We start from the raw sequence: 15,397 nt of genomic DNA on the forward strand, positions 1-15,397 counted from the left end.
TTGGATATGGGCTCTTCAAAGCATGGTGATGACATTACTACAAAAATTGCATCAACACTGTGTAGTATTAGAGACAAATTACTTGTAGAGCTGCATGAAACTAAATGTTCATAGTTAATAAGTAAAGAATATAAATAATTCACCACAGTGAACACCTCTAAGTTCACCTCTTTTTCTCCATCCCTTGCTAGACCCACAAAGCCAACCTCCTGGCCAAACAAGTGCAAGCGTGTGCCCACGGCATGTGGCTACCGTGTGGTGTATCGAGACAATGCAGCAGTGGAGTGCCGTGCCTACAGCTGGATTTGGTGATGTCTGTCATCACACAACATGGAAAAGAAAAAGCATTTTCCATTCTCCTCAGTCAGCTGTTCCTCCGTCACATTTAGAACAAGAGCAGACCATTAACATGTAGAATATAAATGCCAGTTAAGAGACTTTTGCTTTGTTACTTTCACTCTCTTAAAGGAGCTACAGGTAAGGTAGAGTCTGTGAAATCAATAAATTAAATATTAAAAGCTGGATGAGTCATTAATCAATCTGTTGTATATTTCATGGTCTCTAGTTCTGCTTTCGAGAGCTCTAGCTTATTTATGGCCATTTATTCAAAATATAACATGACCACCTGTGTACAGGTGAATGGTGATCATGCAGGTCAAATATTGACCAAATGCTTAATGTCAGTCAGAGCACTCATTCATCAGTTTTGTTAGACCACATCTGTGACCCCGACTGTCCACCACATCACTGTACTCTCTTTACATCTTCCATTAAAACTACGGCCATTTTCAAAATACATTGTCATGAGTATTTTATTATCAAAATGCAATACATCTCTTTTGCTTTCTGTCTTGGAAGAGGGGGGAGGGATCCAAACTATGCCTTGTGTAAAAAATAAAATACAACAAAACAGAGATAGGTTTTTAAATGTTTCCTTTAAAAAGTGTCCAGTTTTTTTTTCCCATCTGAGACCTTGAAGTAAAGAGTTTTTAAGCAAACCCTTGACTCCAAGATCCAACTGCACACTTTCAACCGTTAACACCAACCCAAAAAGGAAATATCATGCGGCAAATTTAGTGTACTATATTTTTTCTTGGAACAGTATATAACACATTTTTATGCAAGTACACATGATCATACATAAATGTTTTCTTGGTTGTTAACATTTTTTTCCTCTGTAATTAAGGTGCTGGTAAATTTCGGGTCACATAGTCTTTGTTTTTTGTTTTTTTTGTTTTTATCTTCTGAAGTCTTCTGTGAAAGACAAACATTCATGTTAATCAGTGAGTACCCTTGTGTCTTTTCATAAATGGAGAGGGGAGAAACTCTTGACAGAAAAGGTCAAACGGTCAAAACGTGTCCCAGGTGATAAAATGATCTCTGCAAGGTCCTTTGACCAAGGGAGGAAAAATAAAACAAACAAAAACCCTTTTCCAGGTAACTGTAGATTTAGTCCGTCTCAGGTCCACCCAACAGACTATCAAGACATAAAGACTACAGCTCCCAAGATGCAACAGAGACATCAGATTCATTTTGCGCGATACTCAGTTCCACTCCGGCGGTCATCATGGCACAACTTGGTGACCTCACTGTGTGTGACGAATATCGGACGACAGACAAAAGTACAGCATTCTGTCAGAAAACAGACACTTCTGAAAGCAGCACTTTGCATTAAAAATACTTAGAATGAGACCTCAGCAGCTATCTTTTTGATTTTTGTCTTTGTCTTTTTTTTTTTCTCCTAATCAAACCATTCAGCCACAGCTCCTCTCCTCCTCCCTTGAGTGGCGTACGGAATGCAAGGATTGGTCAAAGGGAGAGAAAAATAAATTCTCAACAATATGAAAATAAAAGAAAATCCTGCCGGATTCAAAAACTGTAAGGGGAACAAATCCTATAACGGAGTAAAAACAATATTTCTGCAGCTTACTTTTCAAAACAGTTCTGTGCACTCCTAGTCACCAATGTTTTTGCAATAGTTACTAGAACCCCATTTAAAAAAAAATGAAAATAAAACCAGTCCCATATGACAACTATACCTCAGAACAGGCTAGTGGAAAACATGACACCGGGTTTCAAACAACCCTAAAATCAACTCAAAACAAAAACTGAGCTAACTGCAGCACCATAAGATCTGTGGTTGTCAAGTATTACAGAGTGAGTCTACAGATGTGGAGAAACCACCAACAAAAATGAAAAAAGGAAAAAAAACCTGAAGATTTATTTAATGAGATTTAAATAGAGAACTGCCAGGGGTCGATCCTGACCCCCTTGTGTCTCCTAGAAAACTAGTGATTGACAAGTTGACTGAAAAACTGAATGGAATGATTAAGAGGAAGAGGGGCTATGTAAATGGATTTCACCTACATGGCTATCACGGATGAAGCTAACAAACATTTTGCTTGGAAAAAAATTCTTCTGTCAGCAAAAAGTCTTGCGGACTGATTTGACTTGGATTAAAAAAAATTGAAAAGCACCAAATGCTCTAAGCTGGTTGAACCAAACTGAATCTGGTTCCAGAATATCAGTGGGGATTTTTTTTTAAATTTGAGCACAGGTACCTGATTCAATTTACCATCTACTCTGCACATTAAATATGTACATATCTTCAAAGCATATGGGTAAATTTAAAATTACACGTGATTTAATTCTTGATTCTTTCCTCTCAAACTTCTAGGTAATGTTTAATTTCCACTGATTCCAAGATTATAAATGAAGTCCATATTAGACTACATGTAGAATGCAGAAATGCATTTTTTGGTGGAACAGAAAAAAAAAAGGTAAAAAAGGAAAAAAAGGAAAGAAGAGAAAGTAAGAAAGGAAACGATCATCACAATAAGTGGAGTCCATACTCCTCACGTCTGTACATCTAGTCCCCTCCCCCTAACCCAGAGTTTTTCCACAGGTTCAGAGGTGAGGATGTTGACAAACATACGCACATAAACACACAAGCACTCACACACACACACACCGTCTCACACACTCACACAAACACACTAAGGGCCCTAGTATGTCCCAGACTGTGTCCGTACCCCTGAACCCTGCATTGGGGGCTGTTGTAAATGCCGCTGTGGGTAGTGCTGTGCTCCGGAGGCTGAGAGAAGCCTAGAGCTGGCCTGCAGCACCGCCTGCCCCGGGCTGCCTGGTTTCAGGCTCCGCACTGTAGCCGGCTGGGCCAGTCTGGATCCGTGTGAAGGCTGACTGCAAAGGGCAATGCTGCTGTCTGTTTTGGGGTGCCCTTGGCCTCTGGAGGACATGCTCACAGACCCTGACAGAGTGCTGTTCAACAGGCTGGCTTTGACATGGTTGCCAGAGTACAGCTGCGCCATGTCCATCATACCTCCTCCACTGCTGCTGTGGTGGTGCAGAGTGCCCCCTGTCTGCCTGGAGTCCACTGAAGGAGGAGGTGCTGATGAGAGTGCATCCTGGGGTAGAGGATTGGGTGTGCCCAGACGTGATTGGTGGTAGCCCTGAACCACTGATGAAGAGGAGGGTGAAGAGGAGGTGCTGAAGGTGGGACGGTAAGAGGGGGAGGAGGCCTGCTGGTGGTAGGCGGGGCTTTCCAGATGTTGGTGGGGTTCTGAAAGGTGAGGTGGCACCTGCAGAATATCAGAAGATCAAATTTCAACCTCAAATACAAATGGACATAGAAATGAAAAAAAATATTTTATACTCATTACTAAAAACACCAGCAATAAAGTGGTTCATTCTGAGCACCTCTTTCAGGGGTTCCCAACCATAAAATATGCCAGGTGGCCCCAGATATTAGTTTGGGGTTGTTGTATTGAAATAAATGGTAATAAAAGTCATAACTCAGTGTTTCTACTGTGCTTCTTAACAAACAAGTAAAACCAGCTACAGCTCCCCCTTCTGGATGTTTGTAGACATAAGCAATCAGCTTCCTATTCTTCAAGCATTCTTCAAACCCTAATAATCAAAAGCAGATCTGTTTAGGCTTTCTTGAAGACTATGTGAAGAGTAATGTAGTGTTGGTTTAAGGAACTACTATATCTTACATATTTCTATAGAAATATTTGCAATATGCTCCTAATAACAGGTCTCTCATTTTTATATTTCATGCTTTCTCTCCTTCTCTTAATCAGTGTTATACTGATGGGTGCCCAAACATTTAACTGTTTGGATATTGGTTCTTTAGGTAGGCAACCAGGTTTAATTTTGGGATTTGGATATTCTAGCTAAATGTAGGCTATCAATAAAGGAGAACTGTACAATACTGTAACATTTGAGGTTCTTGGGAGTAACTTTGATAACTCTGTACGGTACGGTCAATAGTGCAGCTTTATTTTTAATTTGCTGAAAACAGTGCCAAACACGGCAAGAAGAAACACAGCCTCTCCAGCGCTAACCCCTAAAAACACAGCCCTCTGCTCTACTCCGGAAAACCCACCACTCTACCCATATTCAGGCTCTTCAACATAAAAGTCCTTGTACAAACAAACATGAAACAAACAAACTACTTACTAAGCAGCATGGCAACACCATAATACATTGTCAGCATTCTTGTACTATATTTATACTTTTTAATTGCACTGTTAAAATGAGGAAATTTATACCATCTCAGCTAGGGTGACTGATATCCCTTTCACTCACAGAAGTGAAAGTCACGCAGTGCTAGACAGCATGTATTCCGATGTATTCCCCTCCACCCCGCTCCCCCGGCCCACATAGGGCGAAGCTTTGAATATTCGCTGTTGATTACTGCCAAAGCTCCAGAGCACAAAAAAATGGTAGTCGGGGCAGCCCTAGCGTTGTGTATGCTGACTCATGGAATTTTACCTGGTGTGGGTGGACAGACGGGCTGTACCTCTGGGGGCTCCTCATGGGGGAGGCCAAAGATGAACTCGGGAGATCATATCTATCCCCTTCCATTCCATCTATAAACACAAAACGACAGAACACAATGACAACTTCACTCTTATTTCGACTACAAACAGCGAAGTCTTTACGATGACATGAGATAAAAATTTAGTTATTTCATACCTGTATCCTTGTCTCGGCTGTTACCATGCTCACTCACTCCACCCTCTGGCCTTTTAAGGACTCGCTCCATCTTCAGACTGCCTCTCAAAACCCGCTCTAAAACTCCCTGTCCCTCTCTAAGCCTCTCTACGGATGTTGGCACCATCCTGAAACAAAAGCAAAAAGATGTTTATCTGGCCAGAATGCATGCGTACATTTTTTCATTCAACTATGTGCGTTGTCTTCTCACCACTGGCTAGAGTCAGGTGCACGTGGGCCGGAGGTTTGAGAATGGTTCCCTAGGTTGGAGCTGAGGTCTGGGGGGCTGACCTCCTCTATCTGTGGGAATGCCTGGTGGGCTGGAGAGGAGAAGGAACTGTGTGGGGAGGCAGCGGGCTGCAGCACTGAGCGGGGTCCACCTGGGGACTCTGCGCTGGGGCAGAGAGAGCTGGGACGAGTAGGGGTACCCATAGTGCCTCCAGGATCGTGGTCTCGTGTCCCCTGCTTCCTCTTTCTGTACTCTAATAAAGAGACCTAGAGACAGAGGAAATAAAATGTATGAAAAATTTAGACATACACCGACAATGGCATTGCATAGTTGCATGGCACACTCACACGCATAACAACATGCATAACAATAAAATAAAAAACAATATCCAGGATGTAACATGTCACCATCCATCAGTTCAATGAGAATGAGTGGTACAGCATGCAAAGGTAACCAGCACCGCTTCAGTTTAACCAAACAATACAAGTACTAAATCCGTTCACAAACTACATGTATACTCAAACTGCACCATGGTTAGAGGATGCTGCATGTCACAATATGAAACGCAGATCAGATTATTTGCTTGTTTAGATGTACACACACCTACCCACACACACACACCCCCACACACACCCACCCCCACACACACACAGTCAGAATTCAACGAGCCACACGTCTTAATAAATTTGATTAAGATTAATTAAATGAACCTTCATAAAAAAAAACATTCACTGTAAATTTCAGATCAAAAGGTACTAATAGCGCATGACACGTCAATTTTCAACACATGAATGAAGCACATGTGTATGTCTGTAAAAGAAACAACAATACGCAATGGTTTTATGCATGTTAAGGGGATTCGGGGCAGTACAAGGAAAAGAGGCGCACTGTATGCCAATGCAAAACAATATCCACATGCACACTTCTAGATGGAGGCCATGTATGTAATATTCACCATATTCTGCCCTGGCTTGAACTCGCCCCTTACAGTTAGTGCCTGGTAACCAGGCAAGCCTGAGAGCTGACTAACGCCACTCCCCATGGCCCTCTGCCTTGAAAAAAAGTGGAAAAGAGAAGACTTGGCAAATCTTTCATGGGGAAAACTGATCGGAATGCATGAGGTATGAGGGAACAGGAGGAGGAGGAGAAAAGAGAGGATAGAACAAACCATAGCGTAGGAGTTTAGCCTCTTTTTGGCTTGATACACAAAGAAAAAAGGACAACATTTTGAGAATTAAGTGTACGTGAGGAATGTAATTTTGAAGCAAACCTGTCAGTTTTGAAAGATCTTTTGATCCGAGTCCGAGCGGAGAATTTTGTTTCACTTACAGATGATTGAAAGCTGCATTCTGCATTCTTTTGAACTTTTGAATCAATGTCTGCTTACTTTAAGAAATCAGATCTATCGACAACCTACAATTAGCCATTACTCTCCCAATCAAAGCAGTTAAATACCATTAGATCACAAGATCAGTCAATATAGTTACAATTTCATCTGTTAGAATACCAACTGATGTGGAATCTGATTAGTGCTAGGCACTGCAGAAAAACTGAAAATTCTGGAAAGACCGAACAATGCTCAAATGTCTGTTCTTCATACTTTGAATCATGCCTCATTAGCAGGGAATAATAAGCTTTCATTGTAAATGACCTCTCTCCTCAGTTAACAGGGACGTCCTCTGTGGAGATGCAGGCAGCCCTGCTAAGCCTGCAGGCTTTATTGCTCAGTGGAGCGAGAGGCATTGCTGTGACCTTTCCATACATAAGGAGTGGTGTTTTAAATCTCACAGAATGTAGATTTAAGGATGAAAACCTTTGCCGAGATGTAAGTGATATGTTAACAACAGCCAATCTTAGCTAATTCTGCAATTCAGCTGCTTCAAGGCATTGCTTAGTGAAAAAATAAATTCACACGTTTACTTTTTGCCCAAATGTAGCCAATCAGCCAAGGCATGATTTGTGTCTAAAGTTTTCTTTGTACGTTTCGCACTATTATAAGCTTCAAATCCTTTTAACTATACTGTCCTCATAACTCCAGTGCAAAACCAAATCACAGACACCAAACATGTCCAAATATTTACCCCTAGCTATGAAATAAAGGGTAAAACTGTTAGATTTTTGACCAAATTTTTGGAAGGTGACAGATCAAATAAGACATCTGTAGTGGTGACTTCTGGAGGTGGGTGTACTTGCCTTCTTTTTCTGTGGTGGATTGCTGGTATGAGGTGGCGTTCCACTATCTGGGTAGCCGCCCCCAAAATGAGGCTCTGGAAAGGGCGAGAGAGAACCGGAGCCCGTCTCTGCCTGCAGAGCCTGGCCACTCACAGTGCTGAAGTAGGACTCAGCAGGAGAGAAGCTGCCCTCTGATTGGGAGTGACGCCGGTCAGTGACAGGGCCAGTGGCCAGGTTGGCATTGAGGGGAGAGCAGGTGTAGATGAGGTTAAATTCTGTCCTGAAGACCTGCTCTCGAGCCTGAGCCTCATTTGAGCGCGTGCCCAAGGAAGCATCAGTGTTGGATACAGGGGCTGGCGTGAGGGAGCTGACACCTCCAGACCCACCCAGAGGGTCCGGGACAGCCAGGGGGAAGTCGTCAGACACAGGTGCGGGACTGCCGAGGCTGGAGGTCATGGAAAGATCAGGGAACGTGGCAATCCGTGGCGTATCGAAGTCGGGCCGCAAACAGGGCTAGAGAGAGTTGTGTAGGTTGCCAGATATTAGTATAAAGAACACACAAAAAGTTTGGACTTGCCATAAGGTTTTGTTATTTTATGTAAAATAATGATTTATACAAAGTATTTTTAAAAAAATGACATTCATAAATTAAGTTTCTTATAACTTGATTATTGACACTTGATAGCATACTTAGCCATTTAAGAATTATCTGCTTACACATTTTTTTTCTTTTACAGCTTTCTATTAATTATTTAAAACCTACAAAGGCCCAATGTTTTATGGTGCTATCATCAGTTTATACATTGAATAGTAAAAACAAGTTAAAAGTTGAAAACATTGATTCCAAGCTATGAATTGTAGTTAAAACACACTAACAACTCAATGTATGTCTTACTTCTGGTGAAAGAGACTCTGGTCTGTGTACAGGAGACGTTTCAGGAGAAGAGATGTTCTGTGGAGAAGAGAGCACTTATTTATCCATCTCCTCTGTTATTTGTTCGTAAGGAGCCAACAGTTCCCACACACAACAAAGCTGAATTGCTAGTAGAATACAACACAACAACAGGGAGCAACAAAATAGCTTCAGAAGGTTTCAGACTTAAGCAGATGTTAATACAGGTACAGTTCAGCATCAGTGGAACAGAGCTGTCTTGCTCAAGGTAAGATGAGAGGTGAGTGAGCCACAGTCACATCTGTACCGGAAAGACATAATCAGGCCACTGTGTGCATGTTTAGCTGAACCGGAGTTAGAGAGCTGATATGCGCTTACTTCAAACTGCAGAGGTGTGTTGCAGCGGCTGGCGGGAAGGGATGGGAGCGGGGAGTAAGGAAGTGCGGCACCGTTCTGCCTCTCCTCCTCAGCTCCTAAATACAGCGAGCATGAAGAGAAGAGCGGGTGCAGCGAGCTCACTGATGGTTCAGAGGGCAGCGGCGGTGTGATGGGGGACAACGGTCGCAGCAAAAGGTCGGGGGGTGGGGCCACAGTCTCTGGTGCATACTTTGATTTCCTCTTTTTAAAGGGTGCTGTCAGTTCTGCACAAAGAAAAGTGGAGTGAGACAAAGGAGACACTAAATTCAATAAAACATTCACTTACGTGAAAGATATGTAGAAAAACAGTGTTTTACCAGGTCTGGAGGTAAGTGAGGCCGTGCTGCTGCTGTTACTTTGGTGTGAAGAGTTGGACTCAGTTCCATCCTCCATGGAAACCAATGACATGCTTTCATCCTGCGCCTGCTTTATCCACCTCTGCTCAGATGGACGGGAAAAAAGAAGAAAAAAGATCAGAATACAGGGCAGTTTCAATATTAAAAATTAAGAGATGAGATTTCATATCACATAATCACTTAAAAAATTTTGCTAAAAAGGGCTCCAGTAATGTCCCAGTATCTTTTCTCTACTGGTTTAGATGATCCTGGCAAAGTTTTTATGACTTCGGGGAAAGTGGACCTAAACAACTATTTAAGCAACCTGTCAAGTCTTGTTCACCTTCTTGCAGGAGCCGTAAGCAGGGTCAACTGTGAGCGGTCGGCGACGTCTCTCTGGGTTGAATGGCGAGCCAAAGCGGATGTAGTGTTTTGGGGTGGTGCAGATGAGGGGTGAGTGGGAGAGGCCCGGCAGCATGTTAAGCGTTGTGGCCAGCACGGTAGGGTCAGTTGTGATACGAAGCGGCCGTTCCACGGGCTCTTCCATGCGCTCTGGTGCCTTATCGTTCAGCCACTCTGTCACCAGGTACTGAGAACAGCAGGGCAGAAGTTAACAGCATGGCAGAACGTAGGTGCGAATATTATGCTGCTCAACACTGCTAAAAATGGGGCTTCAGGAATGGTCTTCCAAGTAGATATTGTTAAAAAAATATATATATACAAAAAATAATAACAATAAATATAAATCTTGGATGGGTTTTCCACAACCAGCGTAGCAAATAAAAATTTTACCTGTGCAATGTTTTCTTTGCTATGCTGTAGAGTTTTGTGCTTTCACTGTTCAAACACACCTGATCCAACTCAAGGGGCGGATTATTAAATAATGATGTAACTCATACATCAGAGCAGAGAAACCACAAAACTGTGTGCGCAAGGATGGTTTCAGGATTGGAGCTGGAAATGCTGCACTAGTTGTTGAAATGCTCTTGGCACCACATGGTTTAAATGGTTTTATGGTAATGTTTCCTAGCCCTGGTCCTAGTGGCCCCCTGCCTGCACATTTTAGTGTTTTTTGTTGCTTTAGCACATGCACTTCACCTGAGTATGGGGCTGTTAATGAGCTGATTAGTGGGATCAGGTGGGAGCAGGAAAAACATTAATATGTGCATAGCAGTGGGCCTCCAGGACCAGGGCTGTCCCTCTCTAAGCAGCAGAGACATTACAAAATGATGAAACCTCACCTTTTTGGTTTTGGGGTATCTCACACTGGCTTTCCCACCCAGTGCTGCAGAAGCTGCTCCATAACAGTCTCCATCTGGCAGCTGCCCGGGCCCCAAAGTCCCATCCCCAAGCCCCAGATCCCCTGGGCCAGCTGCAGTGCCGCCCTCCTCGCCTCCAGCTGCCCCAGCCTCAGCTGCTTGCTGAGCCAAAAGAGCCTGCCGCTGCCTCCGCGCACGCTGGGCTGAGCCTGAGCGATAACGGGAAATGCGGCTCTTCGGTCGCGGTTTGGAGGTGCGAGCTGGGGGAGGTTTAGGGGTGGCAAGAGGCGCAGACGGGGCTTTTTCGGAGTCCACTGATACTGCTGCCGGGTCCTTAGAGGAAAACAAAAGAAACATTTAATAATAATAAATAACACAAGTGCAAGCAGATGGAATTAACTTTTCTGCATGGGTGTATCACCAACTCTTCATACGCATCTTGGGTTGCTAACACAACGAAAATTGACCTACACAGTGCCATGACAGCAAAAAACTGTCAAAACACTGACAATAGCAATTACAAAAAATTGAATTAGGCAGGGGATGAGAAACAAAGTCTCTGGCTGGCAACTGCTACTGCCAGCACTAATTTAGGAATGTTAGATTCAAGCGAGAACAAAGAAGCACTGCTGGGGGTTTACAAAAAATATGAAAAGACAGGTGCTACTTGGGCAAGGGCGACACAGATTAAAAGAAAGGATTTCACACAAGGAGTTTTAAAAGTAATCCTGCTTTCAATTATAAGAATAGTCAAAAAAAGTAAATGCAATTTTTGGGCACCATGAAATTTTCAGGCTCTTACAAGTAAAATACATTCTGTACTGTTTACATTCTACTACTGTGTAAACAGTGTTTCCAATCACCTATAATAATATAGCCAATTAATGGTGAGGTTTTCATGATGCATGAGATTTCATGATGCACTCAATCTTTTCGAAACTGAATTGTTGCGATGTTTACTCTCCTAATTACCAGCAGCCCCTGGTATGAATATAAAGGGTACAACAGAGACGAAACAAGGAAAAGTGAACAGGACAGTGAAGGAGAGAAACTGTGACCCACAGGAGTGAAAGATGTCCGCCGTGTACTAACTCCTGTCACTCCTATGTTTGGTCCAGGGTTGGCCACTATGGGAGAGGAAGCCCCGCCCTCCTCAGGCTCCAACCCTTCATGTTTGGGGTCATCAGGCCCACCCCGTTCCAAGCCCTGAGAAACACGCTTCCTTCTCCTTTCCAAATTCTCAAACACATGCATGATGGCCTCAGCTTTCCGGTCCTCTCGTGACTGCAAGAGAGAACACGTAACATGAAAACATCAACTGATGCATAATCAGTGACTACAGTAGAAATAAACTAACTGTAAATAGCCCCTCTTTGAGCCCTTCCTTACCCGTCTGCTCGATATGAGGGCTCCAGTTTCGTCTACCTCCTCATGTCCCTCCTCCTGCTTCATTCCATCTATTAGACCCTCCTGTAGAGCCAGAACAAAATCATTATCATTATTATGATGATCATCATTATCATCAATGTCATCAAGCAAGTCCTGACTTTCTAAATCCTGCAGACCATTAAAAGGGCCTTAACATAATAACTTGGGTTTGTCATCTTCCTGTACATTAAGTTTCTATTTCACAAATATCCAGCTCTGCAACTGAAGAGGGGCAGAACTTGGTGCTTACCTTAATTTAAAAAAAACACAAAAGAAGCTTCTCAATGTTAGAACAAGAATTTAAGTAGGATACCTGTCCAGAATCAATGTTGCAGATACCTGATCTATATCAATATTAACCTCAATATTTCAAAAAGCAGGATTTCCTAGTAAGCTGGATGGCCCAAAGTCAAAGTCAAAGACTTTCCAACAGGGATGTCTCATAGTTCTCCTCTTACTGGACTGGCTTGAGTTTTGGCTTAAGTCATCAGGTCACCTGAGAAATCTCACAGTGTAAAACTTCTTCCCCCCTCCACCTCCACGCACCTCTGCATCACTGGCTCCCTGTGTCTCCCCATGTTCATCCAGGAGCTGGTTGCTATCATCAGACACAGCCCCAATGAGTCCACTCCCTTCTAATTCTCTTCTCCGAGCCCGTCTTCGGCGAGTCTCTGCCCCTGGCAGGGTAGGCAGTGAGTGCTGTGGTGGGGGCAGCATAGACTCTGATGGACTCTGATTATGCTTCTGCACCGGGCAGTTCTGATTGCCTTTATGGCATGCACAGTCCACTTTATAGTTACTGCACAGAAAAACAGAGACACAGTCAACACACAGCTGTTCATTTAGCTGGGCATCATGATTTTAGAAATAAGAGAAATAAAGTATTTATAGGACTAAAAACTGACCAGCTGTTGAACTCGTAGTCAAAGCCGATTGTGACCTCCGAGTCTTTAGAGATTTGAGTTACTGCATAGATACACAGGTGAATCATCCCCTCTGCAATCATATGCCGTACCTGTGTGGACGAATATGCAATAAATGTAAGAGTGTAACAGTGTACAGACTCATTAGCATTTCACCAAGACGACATGCATGTCACTGTCACAGTATGTTGTAATTTAAATTTGACTTTTTACACACACTTTTCCTCATCTCTGTCTATATTAGATTAATTGTCCAGTTCAGTTAGTGATCACTACTCCACCATCAACTGACCTCAGCATTGGGTGTACAGGATCTCCTGATGAAGCGAGCATCATTGCCAAATGTCCGAGCGTCCACACACATCTCGACTTCATTAAACTTAGAGTAGAACAGGACAAACGGGTAGGGCCTGAACAGAAGGAACAGAGACATGACCATTGTAGGGCAAAGCCAGACCGAAGGGATGGCCAAGTCTGTTTCTACATGTTTTTTTCTGTACCACTCCTCATCAAAGTGGTACTATACAAAGGTGTCATAAGAATGAACAGACATTGTTGAATACATGCTTTACACATACAAACAATAAACACACAAACTTACTTTTTGAAGAAGTGGCCATTGACCTCAAACTGTTGTTTTAGCATGACTTTGCCTCTGTACTCAATGATGAGTGTATCAGGTTCCAAGTCACGTGCTGCTCGCAGGATCTTCCGGTGCTTCTGCACGCGTGTTACACGGCCCAACTGTAACTACACACACACACACACACACACACACACACACACACACATTAATTTAGTGCACAAGTTCCCCCAGGCCTACTTCCCCCAAGCTTATCCCTTTAAGACTGAACATGTCGTTGTCTACATGTTTGACACATTGTTTTTAAACTTAAAGAACTTTATAACCATCTGAAAAGTAAACAAACCTAAAACACAATGATACACTACAGAAGCTGAGGTTTACGACAAGATGACATTTGCAGATCTGTTGTGCTGTATCTCTGAAATTCGAGGATTTGTAGAGTCAGCTGTATTATTGTACACACTGATCTATATACAGTGTGATCTAACACAATGTTCAATGGCCATTCTTTCCACATATCTTTTGCTGTCATTGCCAACACTAGTTAGCCAATCAGAAAATTAAGTAGACCATCTATTTAGCTTTAGATACACTTCTAAAGCATTGTGGTTCTGTTTTGAAAACATAACTGCCGAAAGAGCACCAGTAGGTTCAAACACAACTAGCCAATCCCAGGGGGACCTGTACATACAGACAGATGTTTTCAGTAACTTTTGTTAAAAGGCACTGAAGTTGTTAAAATGGTTTAATGTTCAGGTCATTCATTAAAATCGTTTTCTCCTGTACACTGAGTTATATGTATGTGAAAAATATGTGGAAAAAAGGAATTTGTGGTTTTCAGGATTTTCATGCATTCACATACTTTCATCTTAAACACTGAAAACATGTTTAATAACTTGCTCAAAAGTTGAGTTTGTGCTGAATCAGAGCATACAGATTACATCATACCGTTATATATATCGCCAAGCTGTAGATAGTTTTTGCCCAGCCAGCTTTACGTGCTAAATGGTTAAACAAAGTATCTAACTCCTTTTCAAACAAACAAAGGCTGTGCTGTACCTGCATCTGAGAGCTGAGCACTGTGTTGTTGCAGGCCAGTTCTGTGCGGTTGATGGTGTCCATGGTGAGTGCTGGCTGGCTTGCAGAGTTCTTGCTGGAGGAGTGATGGAGCTGGAGGAGCGTCTGAACGTCAGCGCTATACTGGTTGGCCAGGGCCTCCTCATAATGGTCCGTCCACTGGCGGATACGTGTCTCCCAGCCTTCAGCTGTGTTCTCATCCAACCCACTTGCTTCACTGGTGGAGTTCTAAAAGAAAGACAGGGGATTTGAATTGTTTGGAAATTCTAATGATTTTAGTGGGACATATTTCATTCTAAAGGAAATAAGATTGGAATGTAAAATAGTACTAATCAAACAAATTAAACAAAACCACATCAGTGGTTTTACAATAATGACAATAATGCTGTCTCTAACATGACCAAATCACCGTGCTCTCTGATCATCAGTCTTTGCAAGTATTTGATAAGAGGACACAGGTATGGATTGTGACGGCAAGAGTGCGTCTTACCTTCATCCTCAAGGATTTTCGGGAACCTTCTCTAAAGGCCTGCGAAATAAAACCATGTAGATTAGACCATGTAATATTTGCACAGCACATGCCATGTTTCTGAAAATACAGGTGTACTTATCTGTGTGACTTCAAGTCACTTAGCAGTAGGAATGTGCACATATGTCTGACTGTATGTACCTTGACCTTCTTTGCTTTAGGGGTGGCTCGTGTTTTCTCTGTGCTCTTTTTCCTCTTTTTGGCTTTGCTGCGTTTGACTCGGTTGACGGTGAGGGTGATGCTGGTGGGGGTGTGCTGAGTAGCTGTGTATGACACTGTGGCAGCTGACACCTCCTCATCTCCACTCTCTGTAGCACTGCTCTCTCCTACTGTCAACACACACAGTAAGCACACTATTGGAAGGGCATACACACACAAACCAATAAAACTGACACTTACAAACTTTACACCTAGACTGAGTGTGTATGCGTGCTTGTTCTCTCATACCCGACACATTGTCTGCTTTCCGGCGTTGACCATCCAGCCCTTTTCTCCTGTCCAGACCCCTGTACACATTACAAGTGAGAGAGC

At 42.9% G+C, this 15,397-nt stretch overlaps 1 protein-coding gene across 8 annotated transcripts in view; it reads right to left on the reverse strand.

Annotated features, from left to right (window-relative positions):
- Positions 1 to 794: 794 nt before the first annotated feature.
- The window catches only part of setd5 (SET domain containing 5), a 31,376-nt gene continuing 16,773 nt past the window's right edge, over positions 795 to 15,397 (reverse strand). For 4 of the 8 annotated variants that reach the window (XM_036571047.1, XM_036571046.1, XM_036571045.1 and 1 more), the window contains 21 exons: positions 15,314 to 15,372; positions 15,008 to 15,195; positions 14,828 to 14,866; positions 14,320 to 14,565; positions 13,276 to 13,424; positions 12,967 to 13,084; positions 12,657 to 12,766; positions 12,298 to 12,550; positions 11,713 to 11,793; positions 11,386 to 11,607; positions 10,306 to 10,656; positions 9,408 to 9,653; positions 9,047 to 9,167; positions 8,691 to 8,953; positions 8,316 to 8,372; positions 7,442 to 7,933; positions 6,204 to 6,296; positions 5,231 to 5,514; positions 5,002 to 5,147; positions 4,798 to 4,895; positions 795 to 3,599 (listed from right to left, as the gene is read on the reverse strand). In XM_036571047.1, coding sequence (XP_036426940.1) covers positions 3,006 to 3,599; positions 4,798 to 4,895; positions 5,002 to 5,147; positions 5,231 to 5,514; positions 6,204 to 6,296; positions 7,442 to 7,933; positions 8,316 to 8,372; positions 8,691 to 8,953; positions 9,047 to 9,167; positions 9,408 to 9,653; positions 10,306 to 10,656; positions 11,386 to 11,607; positions 11,713 to 11,793; positions 12,298 to 12,550; positions 12,657 to 12,766; positions 12,967 to 13,084; positions 13,276 to 13,424; positions 14,320 to 14,565; positions 14,828 to 14,866; positions 15,008 to 15,195; positions 15,314 to 15,372 — 4,210 coding nt within the window. In that variant the 3' untranslated portion in view covers positions 795 to 3,005. The remainder of the gene's footprint in view (positions 3,600 to 4,797; positions 4,896 to 5,001; positions 5,148 to 5,230; positions 5,515 to 6,203; positions 6,297 to 7,441; positions 7,934 to 8,315; positions 8,373 to 8,690; positions 8,954 to 9,046; positions 9,168 to 9,407; positions 9,654 to 10,305; positions 10,657 to 11,385; positions 11,608 to 11,712; positions 11,794 to 12,297; positions 12,551 to 12,656; positions 12,767 to 12,966; positions 13,085 to 13,275; positions 13,425 to 14,319; positions 14,566 to 14,827; positions 14,867 to 15,007; positions 15,196 to 15,313; positions 15,373 to 15,397) is intronic. The other 4 variants (XM_036571051.1, XM_036571048.1, XM_036571044.1 and 1 more) reach the window with 3 other exon arrangements.

This window comes from Colossoma macropomum, unplaced genomic scaffold (genome assembly GCF_904425465.1).
Source record: "Colossoma macropomum unplaced genomic scaffold, Colossoma_macropomum, whole genome shotgun sequence".
Taxonomy (NCBI): Eukaryota; Metazoa; Chordata; class Actinopteri; order Characiformes; family Serrasalmidae; genus Colossoma; species Colossoma macropomum.